Source organism: Pogoniulus pusillus, chromosome 30, assembly GCF_015220805.1.
Source record: "Pogoniulus pusillus isolate bPogPus1 chromosome 30, bPogPus1.pri, whole genome shotgun sequence".
NCBI classification, from domain to species: domain Eukaryota; kingdom Metazoa; phylum Chordata; class Aves; order Piciformes; family Lybiidae; genus Pogoniulus; species Pogoniulus pusillus.
This window is the reverse complement of record NC_087293.1, coordinates 8,993,976-9,014,985: the sequence shown is the minus strand read 5'-3', so window position 1 is coordinate 9,014,985 and position 21,010 is coordinate 8,993,976. Positions and strand designations below refer to the sequence as shown.

At 48.1% G+C, this 21,010-nt stretch overlaps 1 protein-coding gene and 1 long non-coding RNA gene across 2 annotated transcripts; one reads left to right on the top strand and one right to left on the bottom strand.

Annotated features, from left to right (window-relative positions):
* Positions 1-2,277: 2,277 nt before the first annotated feature.
* On the bottom strand, positions 2,278-12,887 carry LOC135188804 (uncharacterized). The gene is made up of 4 exons (XR_010307858.1): positions 12,804-12,887; positions 9,045-9,155; positions 6,462-6,625; positions 2,278-3,516 (listed from the first exon to the last, which is right to left on the bottom strand). It is a non-coding gene; the product is annotated as an uncharacterized LOC135188804 (long non-coding RNA).
* RFLNA (refilin A) lies at positions 2,502-17,699 on the top strand. Its single transcript, XM_064168475.1, has 3 exons — positions 2,502-3,019; positions 13,863-13,972; positions 15,854-17,699. The coding sequence occupies exons 1-3, from the start codon at positions 2,642-2,644 to the stop codon at positions 16,185-16,187; spliced, it is 822 nt and encodes a 273-aa protein (XP_064024545.1). The 5' UTR covers positions 2,502-2,641; the 3' UTR covers positions 16,188-17,699.
* Positions 17,700-21,010: the final 3,311 nt, after the last annotated feature.

Below are 21,010 nucleotides of genomic sequence, written 5' to 3'. Positions count from 1 at the left end.
AAAACCTGACTCCCCTCAACCACACCCCAAGTTAAATATACCCCTCTAGTAGTAAAGGGTAGCACACTCACCCTGCCCAGTGTTTCTGTGCCCTGCTCCTTTTTTCTCCTTGGAGGGAAGCCGCTCTGAAGACAATCCTTCTCCTTGCCACATATGTTCTCGCAGGTTCAGGAGAGGGGCAGGGGAACAGGGCTGCAGGGAACTGCTGGGCTTAATGCCTGGGTTAACAGTGTTAACTGGCCAGAGAATCCTATTATGTGATAGGTAGCATGCCAGGGCCTAATTTATGGAAATTCTGACCTTTGATCCCCTCTGACATTTTCAGACATTTCAGCCTGTGTGAGACATTAAAGCCCTTACAGTAAGGAGCTCTAAATCAGCCTGTGTGGCTGCTGCAGCTGATGAGGGGGTCAGAGGTAAGAATTCACTGAGGTTTGTGTGTGGGCTGCTCAGTGCCTGCTTGACATTTATAAATCAGTGACATTCCTCTGCACAGCTCAGTGCATACAGATCACTTCAGTCACTCTGAGGAGGGCCCCTCTCTTTAGTTAAGGGTAGATTTGGGCATCCTTGGCTTTTCCTCTTCATTTTAGCACAAAACATTTAAACAAACCCAGCTTTATTAGCTGGTGAGTTCATTTACCACCAGACAGTGTGACCTGCTCCCTCAGGAGGATGGAGTGTGGGCCCTTTTAGGACCAACTGTACCTCTGAGGACTTTGTGCCATCTTGAGGGCTCGGGTGTGAAAGCCCTCATCACTAGGTGCAATAACAGACCCCTCACGTTTTTGTCAGCCATTACAACAAACATCCTGTTTGTTGGTTTTGCAGCACAAACAGCCACAGTCCTATTCTGCTGCTTCGTGGGCCAACAACTTGAACTGAGAGGAGACGGCCAGTTGGATTTCAGGTTTCCCATGGAAACCTATTTGCTGCAAATAAAGCTTCACTGGACTGAGCTGTATGAGTGGGCCTGCCCCAGATTTCTCACAGTCTAGACTATGCAGAGAGAAAACATGATGAGAAAAACATAAGCAGGGCTGTGGACAAGGTAACACTAATGTCAGCCAGTTATTGTGCAACAAATGCCCATATCTGATTTAGCAAACCTGACCTGTTTAAACACTTCTTGCTTCTCTGGACCCCAAGGGTTGATATGGATTCTGGCCCCCTCAGTGCTGGCAATGCCTCTGGCACATGCCTCTCCTCCAGGCTAGCAGCTGTACTGGGATTTGGGATGCCTTCCCCTTGCATTTACAGTGGTCTCAAACACACTAGGATGAGGTGGCCAGCTCCTTGGTGGTTGTGAAGCCAGTCAAAGAAAGAGACTGTGGTTTGGGCTGCACCAAGAGGGAGGTGTAAGGACCAGCATGAAGGTATGGCTAGGACCAAGGGCTTTGGTGGGGTTGTACAGCCCAGTAACCAACACTGCCATGGTCACCCACTGCCTCAGTGGATCGCTGAATTGTTTAGGCTGGAAAAGACCTTTAAGATCATGGAGTCCAACCACTAATCCAGCACAGCCAAATCCACCACTAAACCACGTCCCTCAGCACCACACCTACACGCCTTTAATATGCCTCCAGGGACGGGGCCTCCACTGCTTCCCAGGGCAGCCAGTTCCAGGGCTTCACAACTCTTCTGGGGAAAAAGTTATTCCTAATGTCCAACTTAAACCTCCCCTAGTGAAACTTTTCCTCTTGTCCTATTGTTTATTACTTGGGAGAAGAGACTGACTCCCACCTGGTTCCTACCTCCTTTCAGGGAGTTGTCAGAGATCCAAAAGGCCTCCTCTCAGTCTCTTCTCCAGGCTGAACAACTCCAAGCCCCTCCTCACAAGACTTGTGCTCCAGACCCTTCACCAGCTTTGCTGCCCTTCTTTGGACGTGCTCCAGCATGCCAACGTCCCTCCTGTAGTGAGGTGAAGCTGTCCAGAGCCACCTCAAAGCGAAGAGGGACTACGTGTCCTGAAAGAGCTCTTCCCACATGCCCACACACCTCGACACTGAAGGGAAAGGCTGCACCGGGTGGTGTGAGGGCCAAAGAGCAGCGAAAATGGGAACTGAGGGAAAACTCAAGGAAATATCAGTGAGGGAACACTCAAACCTAAGCGCGGTAAACCAACAGGAGGAACCGCACTCCGCGCTGGCGGGCGGTGGGAGGTGAGGCCCTCTCCCAGGGCCGGGGGCACCGCGGAGCGCGGGGGGTGCCGCGGGTCTCCTCGGGGGGCAGGGGCGGGCGGGCGGCGTCTAACGCGGTCCCTGCCCGGGAAGTGCCTGAAAATGTGCGGCCGGGACAGGGCTGGGGGGCCGGGGGAAGGGGAGGGCGCTCCCCGGCTCCCCTCCCACCCTCTCCGGATAAATGCGCTGCCGGGAGGCGGCGGGCGGGCGGTCGGCAGCAGCCTGTGGCCGATCGCGGCCCGCCCGTCCCCGTCCCCCTGCCGCACCCAGCGCTCTCTGCCGGCGGGGCTGCCCCGGGCTCTGCCGCACGTAAACGACTGCGTCCCCCGAGGGGCTAGGCTGGGGGAATCCGGTCTTTCTCCTTCTTCCCAGTGGCCGCCTGACGGGCAGGAGGCGGCCGGGCTGGACAGGACGCGGGGGCCGGGTGGAGGGAAGGCGGCCGGGGCAGCCCGGTCCGGCTGATGCTGGCTCCTCCGCCCCGCAGCAGGCTCAGCCCTGGTTCCGGCAGGCTGGTGGCGGCGACCGGGACTCACGGGGACCCCCCTGGGCTCCGTTCCCCTTCCCTCCCTCAGCGGCGGGCGGCGCTGGAGGATTTTCTCCCGCTGCGACCCCCTCGCTGCCCCCCAGACATGGTAGGTCACCTACAGCTGCAAGGGATGGACGAGAGCCTGAAGGAGAAGAGCCGGGAAGGCTTGTTGGACAGCCCAGACTCGGGGCTGCCCCCCAGCCCCAGCCCCCCCTTCTACTCCCTCTCGCCTGGTGAGGGCCGAGCTGGGGGCAGCAGCGGTGCGGACCCCCCGGCCCCGGGGCACCGGCGAGAGGCCAAGGACGGCAAAGTGGTAAGAGCCAAACCCCGGGCGCTGGGCTCTGTCCTCTCCAGGACCTGCGGGGGGTAAAGGCTAGCCAAGCAAGCCCTGGAATGGGGGGCTTCAAGGAAAGGGGCTGTGCCCACTGATGGGGCACCCCAGCTGTCTGTCCTCCTGCAATGGTGGACAAGGGCTTGCCCTCCATCATCAGCTGCAGTCCGATGTTGGCGGCGCTGCTGGCGTGCCCAGGATGGACCAGCGGGGCCAGGAGTTGTCTTAGACCCGTGCAGAAGTGTTTGCAATCTAATAACGGTGCAGGAGTGAAACCCAGGTGTGAGACAGGCTCCCCAGCCTACCTTAAGAATGGAAAACTATAGTTGTCTCTCGGTGACACTGTCCTGCCTGGCAGACAGGTTAGAGCTGCATCTGTCTGGACCAAGCCAGGGACTCCGGCTCCAGCTCTCCTTAATGCTCTGGCATCCCGCATCAGCTTTGTCAGGAGCGTGGAACCACAATTGCTGAAGCCCCGGCTGAAAGCAAGACAAAACCGTCTGTTAGCTTGGGGCAGGGTACAGAGATCTGTGCGGGGAGCTGGTATGGAAAAGAACGGCTTGGGGAAGGTTGTGTGCTGGTGCCCCGTGCTGGAGCAGGGTTTTCTGGTGTGCGTCTGAGGGAAAGGATTGTGTATTGCACACTGTCCACGGGTGGAGCAGGTTTAGTGGCTGGTAAGCTTGGACAGATGGCAGCAGCAGTGTAGATTCTGGTTAGCCTAACAGTGCCAGCAGAGTGGTTTACTTTTGAGTAAGATCTAGGTAGATTTATTATGAATATTTTCCCTCCATCTCTTAGCTGTAAAAACTGGTTTTAAAACACAAAGTTCAGAGCATAAGGCATGGTGGTGGAGGCTTTTAAAAGACAACGAAAGTTCTTCCCCAGAGATCTTTCAAATGTTTTTGTAATGAATATAAAAGATATTTGTAGGTGCATTCAACACAGTTAATTGGCTTCTCTACCGAGTAAAAACTGCAGCACAAATCTTTCCCTGGGAAAAATGTATCAACCTCTGGATTAGTGACAATTCAAAGACTTCTTCCTGGTAGAGATGTTTTGCAGTAACTCCTCACACCCTCATGAAGTTCTAATGCTATTTTAGCATATTACTGAAAATTGCATTTAACTCCAGAGCTTGCCAAAACCTTACCCATAAACAATGACTCTTTCTTACCAGACTATGGTGAGTAGGGTGTGAAGTGTTAATTAGGGAAATCCAATCTCACGCCTGCTAATGCTGCAATTCCCAATACAGAGCTGTACCTGCAGATCCTGGGGCACGTGTGCTGTGTTGATGGGACTGTTTGTGTACAGAGAGTTACCTACACACCTCTGATTTGGCAGGATCAGGCTGTTGCTATGTATTTGTAAAATCAAATGTGGGAGGAGGATGAATGAAGGCTTGCTGGACCAGAAAACAGCTGGGGTGGAGGTATCTGTAAAGCTCTGTAATGGGACTGTGACAGCAATGTGACAGTTGGCCACCACTCTTCCCAAGAACACCCTTAGATACTGGAAATGAAGGAGCAGGAGAAACATCTATTTCAGCTCTTGGGCTGTTAGGACTGAGAGTTTTAATTGCTTGACTTCATTGGGGAGAAAATACTATTCCTGTGATCTGTTTAAGGCAAAATTATTATTTTTTTTAAATTTCACTCATAAACATTTTGCACATTTGAGAGGAACTCCTGTGGTAGATGTTTCCAAACTTCCTATCACATTGCAACAGCGCTGGGCTCCTGCTGTTAGAGGATGGGTTTCATACACTGTGGATGTTTCCATGCCCTTAGCAGAAAGGTGCAGGGATCCTAACACTGAAGCTGGTTTGATTGTTTTATTTGGAATGGTGAAAGGCTGTGCTCTTGAATTCAGACTGTTTGCTACACTACTAAATAAGAAACTCCACTCTGTTTGCCTATACAGAATTTGTCTTATCATTTCCACCCTGCAAATGCTGTAGCTGCAGCTGCTATTGAGAAAGCAGGAAAAATACAGTAAGCATTGCTTGCTTCATGCTTCTGAATTTCAGTGTCTAATTGACTTTAATCTTGCCATTTAACAAGGACGTGCAGATCTATGAGCAATTATGCAATCCATGAATGTGCTTCTGTCTAACTCTACTACTCTGCTGTTCATCAGAGCATGCAGAACTGACAAATCAATAATTGCAGTTATTTGCACACCAAGGCATGTCTTTTTTTAATTGCCTGCTATATTACTGTTTATTTTGCTTATAAACGTGACAGAGTCAGTAATGCACCCTGCACACCTTGTCTTATGATACTATAAAACCATATAGAAGCTCAGTCACTAATGGCCACAATTCTAGTGTGGATGGTTGCAATAAATTGCTGTCAGGTGAAGAAAACATTTCAGTTCTCTGGGAAGTATTTTATTCTACTCACTCCTGCCTGCCTACCTATCAAAACCACCAGTCTGGACCCAGTTGTGTTATTTTGCACTCAGCTATTTTTGCACCAGCTTCAGAAATATCTTGAAGAATTTTTCTGCTCTAGGACAGCTCTTCTCATACAAACTAATATGGAATTGTGTGCCCTTATTGAAGACTTTCTCTTGTTTAAAATCTCTGCTCTGTGTTATTAACTGTGACTCTGACAAAGTAAACTCTTCTCCTTAATAAGCACAACTTTGTTTCAAAGACAATGCACCATTTATTCACATTTAACCAGCCAATTTGGCTATAGCTTTGGGATCCAAGAAAATATGAAAGGCAGTTTAGGGCCAGAGTCATAAATACCACAAGTTCAACACCATTTAGGCATTATTATTATTTCATTTTACTTGCAGTGCAGGAGAAATTGGCTTTTATTTCTTCATATAAAGTTCATGCAGGAAATTTATCATTTGTTTTCTGCTTAAGTGCAAATATCCTAAAGAAAATGGATGGTGATTTTTACCTGGTTCTGCCTTTTAAATTTGCAACATGATTTAACTGAACCTTAGGCCCTGAGTTACTGAATTCTCTAGGCTTTGTGTGTGATGCAGGGCCAAAAGGAACAAAACTACAGTGAAACAAATCTCTAATAATATGCACAAAGAGACAGTTGATGGAAGGGTAGGGAATTAAATGACACCAAAGTAGCCAGATCTGCTTAGATTTTTCCCTGCCAGTGTTGTTGCCCTGGGATATAGTTTTAGGCTAAAAATCTGCTTTTGGGCTGTGCTGAAATAAGTGCTTTGCATTCAGTAGTGTTACTCCTAGTGGGTATCAGGGGAGATCAGGAACACATTCATCTGCAGAACTATCAGTTGTGCCTTTTTCAATAGTGTTGCCACTGCAACACGTTCCTTTTTGTTTGAAAAGACTTAAATATTTGTGCCTTTGAGCATTGCCTTCTGTAGCACTACATCCCAGCGGATCAGCTATTAGATGAATGCCCCCATGTAGGGAATTTTTACTTACTGTCAGGAGCTGTGTTGGACAACAGTCAGTGCCAGGATCAGTCTTGTGTGCTGGGAAGAGATTCCAGCTTCATCTCAAGTGCAGAGAAGGATACCTTGCCCCTTGGCATAAGCTTCATAGGCATGGTCCCAACAGCAGGGTCCAAGTCAGCATGTATGCCCATCCTGGTGGATTAATGGCTGATATTAGTAAGCAAACAAACCAACCAACCAAGAATAAACCACCTCTTCCTGAGATGTTGCATTTTGAAGAGCCCTTGAGCAACTGAACGTGCTCCAGGAAGGGAGACTTTGTTGTGGTGACAAAGGCTCTTGGTAATAGAGCCTTCATGGATTCCCAGGCGGTATGTAACATCTAGATCCACCAACACCTACAGTGAAAGCATGTGTGAGGGGAAGACCCAGCATCCCCAGCCTGAGCCAGCTTGCAGCTATGGAGCAGGTGACATGAGACATAACTCTCCAACTCCACGTGGGTCCCAGCAGCTCCGGGGAAAGCCCCAGGCTAGTGCAAGGAGCAAGGCACCCATCTGGCACAGCATCAGGGCTTGCCTCTGGGGTTGGAGTTTGCAGCCTGGCATCCTGACCCACTTGTGAGCCACTCCCATGGGGCAGGATCCAGCAAGAAGTTTCCTGGGCAGGGATTGACAGTGGTTTGAGTTTCCTGCCTGTGCCTGCTGCTTGGCAAAGCCTAACCCCACCTGGCTGTCTCCTGTCCCTCAGACCCATCCCGTTCTGAGCATGGACTAAGGACAAAGAGGAGGGAATGCAAAGCTAGCAGTGAGAGAGGGGGAATGGCTTTGGGCCTCACCTAATCTGCAAGCCATGACAGATGTTCCATCTGAGCAGATGAGGGAAATATCCATAAGGGTCTGATCACCTACTCTAATAAACGGGGCTGTATCTAGAGTGGTGTCTTCTAGTTTAATTTCCACTATGTCCCTGCATAATGCTGTGGACAGCAGGCAAAGCTGTGCACATTTCCCACTTGAAGTAGAAGAGGGGGTTGGATAGGCAGGAGGGTTGTAAGCCTTGGAAATAATAAAGCCCTGCTTCCTACCTGAGGTCTGCATTTACTGTTATCACCTCCAAATATAATCTCATCCGGCTCTAGTATAAATTACTCATAACCTGCAGTACATGAAGATAGGAGGAAACAAATGGTCTGTTAACCAAATACTGCTTATCAGCTGGAGTGAAGAATGTAGATGTGTGTCAAATAACTCAGGCAGATCTTTCATTAGAGCTGTAAATAACAGCTGAGTAGAGTGACATTTTCATGGACGTGACATGTTACTATAGTGGGAAAATGTGGTGAGAGATTTGCTTATGCCCTGGCTAAGTTAGGAGCTGGGAGTTTGGGAAGCTGTATCCCGTGCATAGCCCTGACGCTGGGAAAATCGTTTCCCCTTAATGTCCCTGGAGATCTAATGGCACATCATAGTGCCTTCCATGTAATTACCATAGCAAAAGGAGTCTGTCAGTTCTGGTCCTTCCTCTGGAGAACGGTTTCTGGGAGATTTATCTATTTCAAGTCACATTAATTTCCTTTCCTTTTTGTTGCTTTGTTGCCTGGAATTTGGAAGCTACAGAACAGCCAGTGTATTTCAGGCCAGTTTCGTGGCACTTTTTCCCCTCATCTTGTTTACTATTTGGTAACTGCTCCCAGTCTTGTGAGTTACCCTAAATGAAAAGTATCTCTACAGAGTCCACCGATTACATAATTATTAGGGGTAAAATAGCATTGTTCTGCCCACTGTATTATTTTTGCTGTTGTTCAGAACTCTGTGATTTAAATACCCCCAGGAACCAGACACAGATGACACTTGGGGCAAGTACAAAGCAATGACATGGAGCTGAAGGATGTGTGTCTGTCTTGAAGTCATATCCATATTCCATAGCACTTATGCTACCATCAAGGAAGTGCTGTTGGCTGGCTGTAGATTGAATTCAGTTCAGAAACTAATTTTATCTGTATTTATCTGTGTGCTACTTGAAGAAAACAGAGTTTAGCTGGCCAGGCTGTTACATGCCTGGAAGGCATCAGAGTTAAGACAGAGGGAAAAATGCAGCCAAACAAGAAAGTACTTCAGCTTTTTAACAATACTGTAACTCTTTGCTGGTTGAAACAAATTATGTATCCTAAAGGAAATAAAAGTGATAATACATTTACTGCTTGATTTTCACCTTGGCTCTGTTTTGGGGGGCATGATATGTGCATGTGTGGCTCACTTTTGATCTCTCCACTAGCTTCCCTTTTGCCTCCTCATCCTTCTGGATCTACCAGACCCCTGCTCTGCCAGCATAAAGTTTACAGGGTTGTGGCTTTTCCAGAGCTCAATCTGATAAGTAGCAGCACAACTCCTAATTATTTGGGACAGATTAGTGAGGTCCTTGCCAGAGCCTTCCAGCAGAGCAACCCTAGGTTTTGCTTTTTGACTAGACAGACCTTGACTGGATTACTTATCCTCAGCCTGGTCTACAGACATGTGAGGTTCTTTTCTTCTTCACTGACACCCAGTGCTGTGCAACAAGCTCTGCTCCTGCCTGTCTACCTGTGGTTCAGGGCAATAAAGAAAGTCACCTTGTTTGTGAAGTGTCCAACGATTGATGAGTGATTGCTAGAAATGAGCCAAAGGTCATCATTTTCTCAAGGGAGATCAGCAGTCCTGTGTTCCTCTTCTTTCAACTGTTCCTGTGCAGAAGAAAAAACAATTGAGTCAGAGTGTTTTCTGTTTGTTTGCTTGCTTTGACAGGCAGAACATACTTGTTTAGTTTTTACCTGAAAACGAGCTGGAAGGAGCTGATGTCAAGCTCTTGCCAAAGAGCCTTTAACACGTGCCAAGCATATAACATTTCAGCCCCAAAGACAAATCATTTGGAAAGCTTTTATCTTCTGTTACTTGCTTCCCAATTCCAGTTGAGTTGCAAGGAGCAGATACTTCAGACCATCACTGGAGGTGAAACAAAATGCCATCTGATGTGCCTTGCAGTCACTGCAGTGTAAACCCTGGGCTTACTGCTCAGTGACCCTTTCACTCCGTGCACGCAATTGAGTTGCTTGTTTGGTGAGCAGACTGCAGGGTCTTGCAGAGGATCTCTATTTATAGACTGTGCTTTGCAAGTTGTTTACATCTTCCAGTGACTTCCAGGTGACCTCAAAGTTTTTAACCAGAAGCTCACAGTACTGCTCCTGGTAGATAAGTGTGAATCTGTCATAGTCTCTCATGGGTGGTGGAAGTCACTGGCTTTAGCTTGCCTACAATTGTCCTAGCTTTCCTAATTAATCAAGCCAAGCCTTCAGGTCTGAATTTGGTGTTTCTTTGCAGCATAGGAAATGCATTATGAAATGCCTTTTGTCACCTCACCCTTCCCTGCCCACAGCAAGGCCAGCTGTAACACACAGTGAAAATAGACTCATCACTCCATCCAGAACTAACCTGGAGAAGACCTTATCCTGCCCTCACCAAATTCAGGGACAACTTTTTGACTCTGGTTGTTTTCAGTCATGCATGACAGAGCCTCCCTTCCTCCATGCATGTTGGTGTTGTTTCTGCAGCATGTTCTTGTTTCCTGTTCCCTGCTGTGGGGCTTCTGATTTGAACAGACAGCGTTTGCCTCTGTGCCCTCGCTGACTACGCAGCACCCCCGGCACACAGCAGCTGTGAAGCCTGTTCCTGAACAGGCACTGGGGGCCAAATGCCCCAGCAATGTTCCTGCTAAGCCACAGGAAGGACTTTGGCTCTTGCATCCTCATCTCAAGGGATGTTTAGAGCACACTTAGTGTCAGCATATGTTAGAAAGAAGTGTGGAGGCCTGGAAGCACTGAAATGGTTTCTTTGAAACTGCACTTTTAAGGATGCCTTTGCAGAACTGTGAAGAGATCTGGATTTCTCTTGCATTAATCTAGCAAAGCAGCTCATGGTTACCATCCATCCAGATTTGTAATTTGGCATTCTAGTAGGCTAGTCTGCATCTACAAAGCATCTTAATTCACAGCTAGTCTGTTTTACCCAGTCTTCACTTGTCCCTAGCCAGAGAGCTGAACTCACAGAGACAACACTGGGATGTCTTTGGAGCTCAGATCAGTGCTTCCTAAACGTTGTTTTTTTCCCTAATTATCTAAGTTTGCAGTCAGATTTGCTTGAAAACATCTCTTGTTTTGAAGCTGGAACTGAAAAGCACTCAGTTCTGTTCTGCTCTTCCTATTTTGGGTGATTGGTACCAAAGTGTGAAACTCTTTGGCAGCTATGACTTATTTTACCTGTTATGGGAAACAGCAAGCCACCACATTGCTGGTTACACTCAGAGATCTGTTTTCCCTCCCTAGCTGAGATGAGCATCTCAAAGGCTTTCCAAGACCTCTCCTTAAGTGGGCACAGCATTAAAAAGAAGGTAGGTCGTCAGCTGGAGTTTTGCTGCTGTCAGGAGTGGCCACAGGAGTATAAAGAGAACAGTCTCCTGAGGGAGAGACAAGTATGCCCAGCCTTTCTTCCTTCCCCAGTGAAAGCAATCTGCATTCATTTGCAGGTGAAGCCCCCAAAGGCCAGCTTGCTTGCTGTTGGCAGAGCCCAGCAATGCCTGTGCACATGGTGTTTGACTTCTGCACCCAAATGAACCTCTCCTCGTTTACAAGATTTCTGTAGCAAGAGCTTTAGCCATGTGCAGACTGTTAAAAGCTGGACATCTGCACTCTTGTGAAGTGAGGCTTGTTTGATCTAAACAATTCACATTTCAGAAGCAAAGAGCTTTATTTATGAGCAAAAAAGCTGCCTCTGCCCTCCCTTGTCAAAAGTGCTGAAAGCAGTCCAGGAATGAACTTCTCTTTTTGGCTAGCTTTTGGTAGTGGGGGTGGACACAGCTTTTTTGCCTTTTTTTCCCTCTCATACCTATGCAAATACTGTCCTGTCTTTTGACAATGGACTAGAAATACTCTATCAAAACAGAGGGGTTGGCCATTTCACTTTCCAGTTTAGCACAGTAGTGAAATGCAGGGATATTTCAGCAGGGAAAGAGTAAACAGTCCTGTGGGTTTGGGACACAGATCTGGTGAATTCAGATGAAGCAATGACAATATTTTGCCTTAGTCAAAGGCAGAAAGTCCCAACCACTACAGAAACACAGACCTCAGCCAGTGGGAGCTGATGCTGTTGCATGGATTCAGCAATGGAGGGACAGCCTGGTGAGCATCTGGGGACCTGCATGTTGTACAGTGTAGGGCACAAGCTGCAGTACCTCTTACCCAGCACTGCCTGGAGGAACCAGGTCAGAGCTCCACTGCTCCCTTCTGTACCACCCAAACAGAAGGATGCTAAGGAAAGTGGAAAGGAGTAGCATGGGAAGAGCAAGCCAATAAAAGAGCTGTATCCTCAGCTACCATCAGTGGATTCTGTGAGTCCTGAGATGATCTCAATGATACTGATGCTGATATGGCTGTGATTCTAGCATGTATGGCCTGCACATGGTGCAAAGTGGAAAACCTCCATGAGCTTCTCAGCTGTTTAGAGACCTTTCAGCCTTGCAAGGAGGTTGCCAGCCATCTCCTTTAAAGAGATCTTATGTCCTTGTGTGTCATAAATTGCTGCCATCAGAAAAGCAGTGACAGGGACCAAAACCTGCAATGCTATTTTTTCAGGAGCACAGGATTAGGGTTAACTGTGGGCTTGGTTCAGACACGAGACACAGGATCCCTTTATGTGGGAACTGATGTTTAAGAGCACTCTAGCACAGAGAAGTGTGCTTACTCATTTCTGTGGTGGGCAGAGGAGACTAGACTGGCTTGTGACAATTTGTAAGTAACTCCAGGGTGTAATTAGTTTTAAAAATCTGACTTTTGGTGTCACAAATTGGAGCATTAGGAAGTCCTGGTTTGAAATTTGTATCCTGCATTGCAGAGCCCACAAGGTATCCCAGTGTCTCACCCCACACTTTGGTGTTCATAGTTAGCTAGAACATCCTTTGGACCCTGACAACCAATTTTGCAGAGACTTAAGCAGAAGCAAGTCTGCCACTTCCCCTGCTGGGCTGTTGCAAGGGATATGTTATTTTCAGCATATATATATACACACACACATAAGATTATTTACACACATCTGCCTTAAGTAGATCTATGCTCTTTATCAGTGGATTTAGTCCCTATCTGTGTTACATCAGACTTGGAGCATTTCAGGTCGTTGTGAGACCTACTAATTTGTAACAGTGAAGGTAACGTCAGGACTAAAGAAAATCCCCAACCAGATGCAATTCCAACGAGAAACAAGAAAGGAAGAGGAAAGGAAGGGCTACATTTCAGTAAAGAGATCTCACAGCATGGAGCACCAGAGATGTGGGCACAGTCACTTACCTGGGTGACGTGCTGGGCACAGGGAGGTGGAGAGGCTGGCGGTGGTGAGTGGAGGACAGCACCGTGTGCTGCTTCAGCCCTAGGAGCTGGAAGTCAGTCTGTAAATTGTTACAGCTGATCAGAATCATAGAATCAAGCAGGTTGGAAGAGATCTCCAGGGTCATACAGTCCCACCTATCACCCAGCTTTATCCAATCAACCAGCCCATGGCACTAAGTGACCCCATCCAGTCTTTTCTGAACACCTCCAGGAATGGTGACTCCACCACCTCCCTGGGCAGCTCATTCCAATGCCAATCACTCTCTTTGTGAAGAACTTCCTCCTAATATCAAGCCTGTACCTCCCCCAGCACAACTTGAGACTGTCCCCCTTTGTTCTGTTGCTGGTTGCCTGGCAGAAGAGATCAACCCCACCTGGCTACAGCCTCCCTTCAGGTAGTTGTAGACAGCAATGAGGTCACCCCTGAGCCTCCTCTTTTCCAGGCTAAACATCCCCAGCTCCCTCAGCCTCTCCTCACAGGGCTGTGTTCCAGGCTCCCCACCAGCATTGTTGCCCTTCTCTGCACACGTTTCAGTACCTATCTCTTGAACTGAGTGGCCCAGAAAGTCAAGGCCTTTTAAATGCAGAGCATGCATGAGGCTTGTCTGTGTGAGGATGGGTGTTAGTGGTCCTGTTCTTGGACAATCATCTAAAGGCTGTTTTTTGGCAACTTGATAATGCTCCTGAAGAGTTCTTTCCTCAGTGGGATGAACCCCACTAACAGAGGGCCCTCCTACAAACCTGAAAAAGACAGGGACTACAAGGAGAAGCTGAATGTTGCTGAGGGTGCAAGCAAGGCAGGCTAGGCTTGCATGAAACAAAGTTGGTCCCCATGCTGCCAGTCACCTGTTCTCATTGCCAGAGCCTGTCACCTGTGCTGTCTCTGAGGAAACAGAATTCAGAAAGGTTGGAGGGACTGAAGTCTCCTATTGCTAGGTGCTCAGCAGCCACAGCACATAGGGAACTCTGCTAGCCTCATCTGTTGTGTCTCAGCACTGACTGTGCTCTTCTTCCCTGCAGATGCCATACCTGCTCCTGAGCCCATCCATGCTGGAGGTGAAGCCTCGAATGTACCCTGTGTTTTTTGGAGAAAGCATTGAGGTCAGCCCTGAGCCTGTGCAGGAGATCAGGTACAGATGGGAATGGATGGGTGGGGATTCTGTCTTTTTCCTGGTGCTTCTCCTTCTGCAATAAATTGTGTTTACAAATGGAAGTCATGGTAATTCTGAGGGGAGGGACAGGTGGGAGAGTAATGCCTGAATTGAAGACACTGACAGAGCAGAGGCAGAGGGCAAGAGGCAAGAACTGAAGGGAGGTTGTAAGAGAAAGCAGCTTTCCTTCCACAGGCAGCCCACATCCAAGACTATGAGAGAAAACTATTACCATCTGTAGGCTTGATGACCTTCACTAAGTGACCTGATGGGCTTTGCCTTGTTCCCTGCTGACTCGTATCCTCAGAAAAAGCAACACCCTGGCACCTGTTTTTATTAGCACTTGTAGCAGACAAGTCCACGATAAACCACTCCACAGAGACAGAATGAGCCCCACCTCATGAGAAGATTGTCCCTCAAGCCAGTGATAGAGGTGTTCTCATCTCCTGTGGGGCTGGTATCGTGGCCTGTGGATACACCACTCTAGGTGGTGTGGAATGTATTCTCTGAAGAGCACGGAGCAGTTACACACAGCTTGGGGCAGGGATGGTGGGAGGACTGTAAGAGCAATTCCCACCCTCCTCAACCTATGCAAACGTCTCTCTGGAAACAGCCCAGTAAAGCTCTGCTTGCTGAGGAACTGCTGGCGGGGCTGGGTTTATGGTGGTTGCATCGGAGCTGTGTTTTATGTGTGCTGAATGAGTTGCTCACGCCCTGGCTGTGCAGAACGCATTGCAGCAGCTCCGGTTACAGGCAGCGCACAATCAGTCAGACCCCTCCGGGTGGAGGTAATGACAAGCACACACCCAGCTTTTAATCTTTTTTACGTGGAGCTGCACATTCCTTGGCTGCTGATTGCTGGAGGAACGTTTGGGGAACTGGGAAAATTAGTGAAAGTGCTGCTGCCACCCGTGGCCAGGGATTCCAGGAAAAGCCCTTTATGTGGCCTGGTGGCTGTACATCCCATCTGGATGCCTGCAGCAAACAGGCAGGGCTGTGACATCCCACATTTTGAGGGATCTTCATCTGGTGGTTGTTAACATTGCCACTTCCTTTGAGATCAGTGGCCTGGATGCTGGACAGCCAGAGCCCACCTCATCTCTGTGCTTTACCCTGTCTTTGACCACTACTTGGATTTTGTGCAGCCTCCCCCCTCACTCCCCAACACTGATTTCAGTTATCTTGAGCATCTTGTGCTCTGATGGCAAGGAAATATAAAGAAAGGAAAAAAGAACACAGCAAGGTGGGGTTCCACCAAGACTCACCAGCAGGATGGAGTCCCCTTGGTCTAAACCACAGGCTTCAGTTTAACACACACTTTAAGCCACTTTATGCCAGTACTGAAGACTTCAGGAAGACTTCATAGCAGCCTTCTAGTACCTGAAAAGGGCCCACAAGAAAGCCAAGAATGGACTTTCTACAGGGCTTGTGGTGGTAGGATGAGAGGGAATGGATTGAAGATGGAAGAGGGCAAATTTAGATTGGATATTAGAAAGACATTCTTTACAGTGAAGGTGGTGAGACAGTGGAACAGGCTGCTCAGGGAGGTCATGGAAGCCTTCTCCCTGGAAGTATTCAAGGCCAGGTTGGATGAGGCCTTGAGCAACCAAATCTAATGGAAGGTATCCCTGGCCATGGCAGGGGGTGGGTGGGTTGGAACTAGATGATCTTTATGGTTCCTTCCAACCCAAACCATTCTATGATTCCTTGCTTTGGGTTTTAGGACTGGTGGCTGTTGCAGTGTCTGTACAGTAAGAGGTCAGAAATGCTGCCAGCTCCAAAGGTTAGAGAAGAGTCCTGCCTGTCTTGTCTCCTTTGCTGCCTGGGTGGTGTTTCCTCACACTTTGCTGTCCTTTGCAGATGCAATTCTGAGGTGAAGTACGACTCGGAGAAGCATTATCGGGACGACATCTTCTACAGCCCCATCCCCACCCTCACCACTTACAGCGAGACAATCATTGCTGCTCCCAATAGCACCTGGCGGAGCTACAAGTCCCAGCTGATCTTTGAGCCCCGCCAGAAGCCACTGAAGTTTCAGAGCACGACCATCATTTTTCCTAAGCATGCCAAGAACATTTACCGGACCACCCTCAACTACAGCTTGGGTTGTGCCAAGCGTTGGTTTGCTTCCAGTGTGCAGCTGGAACTCTGCGAGGAAAGCAGCCCCTGCGTCATCTACAGCGAGACCCTCTGATCTGCCCTGCCACTGCCAACTGGGTGACCTCAAGGAGGCCATGGCCTCTGCTGGGGCTTGGGCTGGGCCTTCATTGATGACGACTGAATATTAATGGCTGGAGAACACATCGTCTTGGGTGAGGCTGAACTGGCTGGGAGGAGGCTTGCAGGGCATGGGATGGTTTTGATCAGTGAGAGAGGCTGGCTTGTATTCTGTGATGTTCCTGACATTCGTGATCTGGATTTTATTTTTTGGTGGGTTTTTTTCCCCAAGTGTATCTATTTTTGACTTGTGTTTAGATGAAATCAAGATGACAAAAGACTCTATTAGCCATAGCAGTGTGCTGCCTCGTGAACTCTCTAAGTCTCATGTAGCACGTAGGTGAGACTCACTGTAACCTTCAGTGCTATTTTGATTTCTGCAAAGGGAAGGCCAAGTGCAGAGCCAGTATCCAATTTGCCCAGCATACACCAAGCCAGGTCTCAGAATGTAAATGCAGAGGAAGTGGTTGTTCGTATCAGTGCCTCATGGCTTACTTCAACAGCTCATCTGAGAGAGAGCTGCAGTATTACACCACTGTGGTAACCTTAGGCCTGAGTTACTGTGAGTGGGGATTGCCACCAAGAGAGAGAGGAGGGAAATGGGCACACGGTGCTCTTGCTGGCAGCTAGATGTTTATCTACCATAGCAAGGCACAGCTCAACCAAGAGGGAGAAAGGCCTGCACTGATGCACAGACACCTCTTCTGTAAGCCCAGACAAGAGTACACAGAGGAGGCTGAGGAAACTCTATAGCTGAAGGGCTATTTCCTAAAGGTGTCCAAGTGACTTAGAAACTCAGAGCCCTTATCTTCTCAGTCCAAGTGGGCCATGCTGTTTGTTGTCTCCAACACCCATTTTACAGGGATCTTTATGCACTTGCAACCCTTTTGAGTTTCAGGGTATGGCTGTATTGCAGAAAGGAGTGTAGCACAAGAAGAGGCTTCAAAGAAGCCAGTGCAGGGTTAACTCATGAGCAAGATTGCTCATCCTGTCAGTAGTTCCCATACACGTGGCATGGACAGCTTCACTGGTTATGGAGGAGCAGCTAAACTTTCTCAGTGGAGAGCCTGAAGGATTGAAGAGCCCAAATCCATCCAGGTTTTCCATTACCAGCCAGGCTGTAGCCATTCAATAGGTGCTTCACAAATAGCTGAGCTGTCTCTGCAAAGGGATCCGGAACCACTGAAAGAGCAGGAGTCACACCAGCCACGCCAGCCTAGACTGTTCCCCACCCATGAATCACATCTCCTGGTACCCCTTCAATTTGGTAGCTCACTGAAAATCTGTGAGAGCCTGGATCCCCCCAAACATATAACCTTTGAAAATAGCACAGAATTGTCTCCAGAAATCTAACCAAGAATTTGTGCATGCTGCTCCGAAGAGCTCAGACTTAGAAAATAACCACAGAGCTCTGGAAATTAATTTCCAGCTTTCTCTCTTCTAAACTTTCCATTTTGTTCCTGACTTGCTGCAAGTCTGAGCTATTTCAGAACAGCCAAGTCAGAAAACTTATTAGCAGTGTCAACAAGATACAGCTGATTGCCCAGAACAGCTGACGCACAAACCCACAGGGACTGGCAAACAACCTATCTGAAAAGGGGAAAAAAAATCAGTGACTTACAAAAAGTACTTTTTCCATCAGTTTCTAAAAGCAATTGCTAAATGTGACCAGAACTGTGACCTTTATGAAACAGACAGAGTTCCCTTGTTTAAATTGAAGTATGTTTTTTTCCACCAGAGGTCTTTATATGCAAACTTAAATCCTGACAGTTGAAGTGTCCTTACCACTGAAGATGTGTGCTCTGTCATTGATGGACTTTGCCTCTCTGGGAGTTAGGACTTGGTAGGAAGACATCTCAAAGGATTTCGAAGACTTCCACCTGCTGTTGATCTCTTTTCAGCAACACAGAAGCAAGGATTGTATTTGTTATTGGTCAGAATTTGCTATCACATCTTGTCCAGCATCAGAGCCTGGAAAAGCAACATCTGCCTCCGAAGGGATGATTATGCCTAAAGCAACCTCTCTCCCCAGAGCTTCAGCAAACGTGTTACCTAAAGTAGCAGGGCAGTGAAGCTAGGATGAATGTGGTCCCAGTGCAATGCACATTGGTGATGCACTTACCTGCTAGCTCAGCTTGAGGTCAATCCTGTTCTGGTAGCATTGTGACCAGCAGAAACACTCCTCTGCTTCCTGGGTTCTGAAGGGCTCGTTCCATGCACCTGAGAGAGTCTGTAGCTAAGGGGGTAGATTTCCAAGCTGAGCAAGACTATAATCCAGGTTTAAAAACAGGACCAATACTCATACCCAGGAGATATCTGCATGATGACAGATGAGATTGCAGACACCTCCTCAGAGCAAGCATGGAAACAGGCTGACCTCCAAGCCAAAGGGGTGCCAGAGACTCCTTATTCTGCCCATCCGTTGAGCTTTCCTCCTGTTAACAGCTGGATTATTCCCTGGCTCCAAGCACAGAGCTGTACTTTTGATCCCACTGTGCTTTGAGCTGGACAGGTTTTCCCCAGAAAAATCTCTTTCATCATGGCCAGCTGCAGGCTTCTGCCAACTTTATCTGCCATTAGTTCTGCTTCCTGAACACTGGGTACAACAGAAAGAAGGAATTCAGAACAAGCCAAAAAACTGGTGTACAAATTCCAACCCAGCACAGAGACCTGAACCACAGCCTGGGCTTTCACCATGCACAGAGACCTGAACCACAGCCTGGGCTTTCACCAGCACAGAGACCTGAACCACAGCCTGGGCTTTCACCAGCACAGAGACCTGAACCACAGCCTGGGCTTTCACCAGCACAGAGACCTGAACCACAGCCTGGGCTTTCACCAGTGCAGAGACCTGAACCACAGCCTGGGCTTTCACCAGTGCAGAGACCTGAACCACAGCCTGGGCTTTCACCATGCACAGAGACCTGAACCACAGCCTGGGCTTTCACCAGTGCAGAGACCTGAACCACAGCCTGGGCTTTCACTGGCACAGAGACCTGAACCACAGCCTGGGCTTTCACCATGCACAGAGACCTGAACCACAGCCTGGGCTTTCACCAGTGCAGAGACCTGAACCACAGCCTGGGCTTTCACCATGCACAGACAGGGCTTGCTAAGGCAAAGTCTCACAGGTGGATGTGACCCCTGGGAGGGTGCAATGGAGGGCTGCATCCTTGGCACTGTAGGGTCCCCACATGTCCAGGCCAGGCCTCTTTGAAGCTTCATGTTTTGTTTTCTCTGCAAATAGACTAGAAATGACCTAACATGCTCCTGCTCCTTTGAGCTTAAGCAGCTTTTCTGTTTTTGCTATGTCAGGAAGAGAAAAAAAAAAAGCAAACAGAGCACAGCTTGGCTTTCTAGGCTGCTGAGCACACTTGGAGCTGCTTTGCCAGGGACAAGCCTCGGTGGGCTACCACCCTGGAGCACATCCAAACTGTGCCATTGCCAAGTGCCTGAGATCTGTAGAAATGGTTGAAAAAATACCTTCTAATGTGGTGTCTCCCATGGGCCCATCACAAGCTGCTTTTCTTCTCAGTGAAAGCTGCCATTGGGAAGGGACTTCGTTTTTCCCTAGGGCAAGAAAACCACAGAGGCTCAGGTCTTTACCCTTGCTGGGGCAGACCCCACCCAGCCTGCCCACCCACCCTCTGTGCCCATTGCTGTTATTCCTGTGGGCATTTTAGGCAGTGGTAGAAGAGCCAAAGTTCATTGTGTTCATGACTGGGAAAAGTGATGACTGCTTCGTTTTGCTTAAACACCATAAACTGATTTTTGTGGGTGCGCTGCCAGTTCAGACTCGCTGCAAGCAACCAAGAAGTGCCTCACCTGTAGCATTTGTACACCTCAAAGGAATGATTTAGTCTCTCAAGAGGTGTTTTCCTTTAAATGGAGCATTATTCATCTCAACCAACACACCTTTGTTCATGTGTGTTCTCTCAAAGATGCAAGTGATACATTTAGACCATGTCAATGGTGCTTTGATAGGCGACTTTCCCTGGGCAGCTGGGATTGTGACTACACAATTTCTCCCCAGGGTCCTAATGTGCCTATTGCTCTGATGGGTAAAGTCAGACTCTGCCTTCAGGAATTATTTTCCATCAGTAGCTATCTTTGAGATAAAAAACATTTTCTGAAGGCACCTGGGTTGGTTCCTTGGGAGGTTGGGGGATGCCAAGGTTGTCTTTTTCAGTATGAAAAGTCACTGCCTCAAAGGTGTCGGTTTTTGCTCTTCATCCTCTTCATTCCTGTGATCATTTTGCCCCTGAATGCCACAGGACATGTTTGTGTCTGGTCTGCCTGCATGGTGTCGTTGCATTGGGGCCAAAAAGAGGGAACTCAAGCTAAATGCTGGACTTTCAGAATCTGTGGAGTACTTTGCACAAACCACAGAGAACAACTTTGACCAAACCAGTTTACTGCTTCTTTCGTCTTTAATTTTGGTAATGATTACTTTTATTTCCTAAGCCAGCTCTACTTTTCCTCAATGTGAAATACAGACAGCTTTGCACCCTAGGTGCATACTTTCTGGGAGTGATGAAATGAGGTTTGGGTGTTGATAGCAGTGTTTGAGTGAGCTGCTGGTCAGAGAAGTGAATGCTATTTACTATTTATGTTGAGTGTGTCTTAAAAAAAAAGGGGGCAAGGTCACTAGAAGGCTCATGAACAGAAGACTTTCTAGTGCTAACTGGAGATTAAAGGCTGCACGGATCTCAGCTAGAGGGGAATGGCTCTGTGTGTGGACCCTGTGAGCTAGGATATTTAACCATTGTAATTTTAATTTGCCTTTTTCCCTGCAGGGAA

What these genes read in the sequence shown, in the direction of transcription:
- RFLNA (XM_064168475.1), top strand. Translation starts at nt 2,642, where the DNA reads ATGCTGGCTCCTCCGCCCCGCAGCAGGCTCAGCCCTGGTTCCGGCAGG. An exon ending in AGGCCAAGGACGGCAAAGTG is followed by an intron (nt 3,020 to 13,862) that starts GTAAGAGCCAAA and finishes TCTTCCCTGCAG; the next exon opens with ATGCCATACCTGCTCCTGAG. An exon ending in GAGCCTGTGCAGGAGATCAG is followed by an intron (nt 13,973 to 15,853) that starts GTACAGATGGGA and finishes TGTCCTTTGCAG; the next exon opens with ATGCAATTCTGAGGTGAAGT.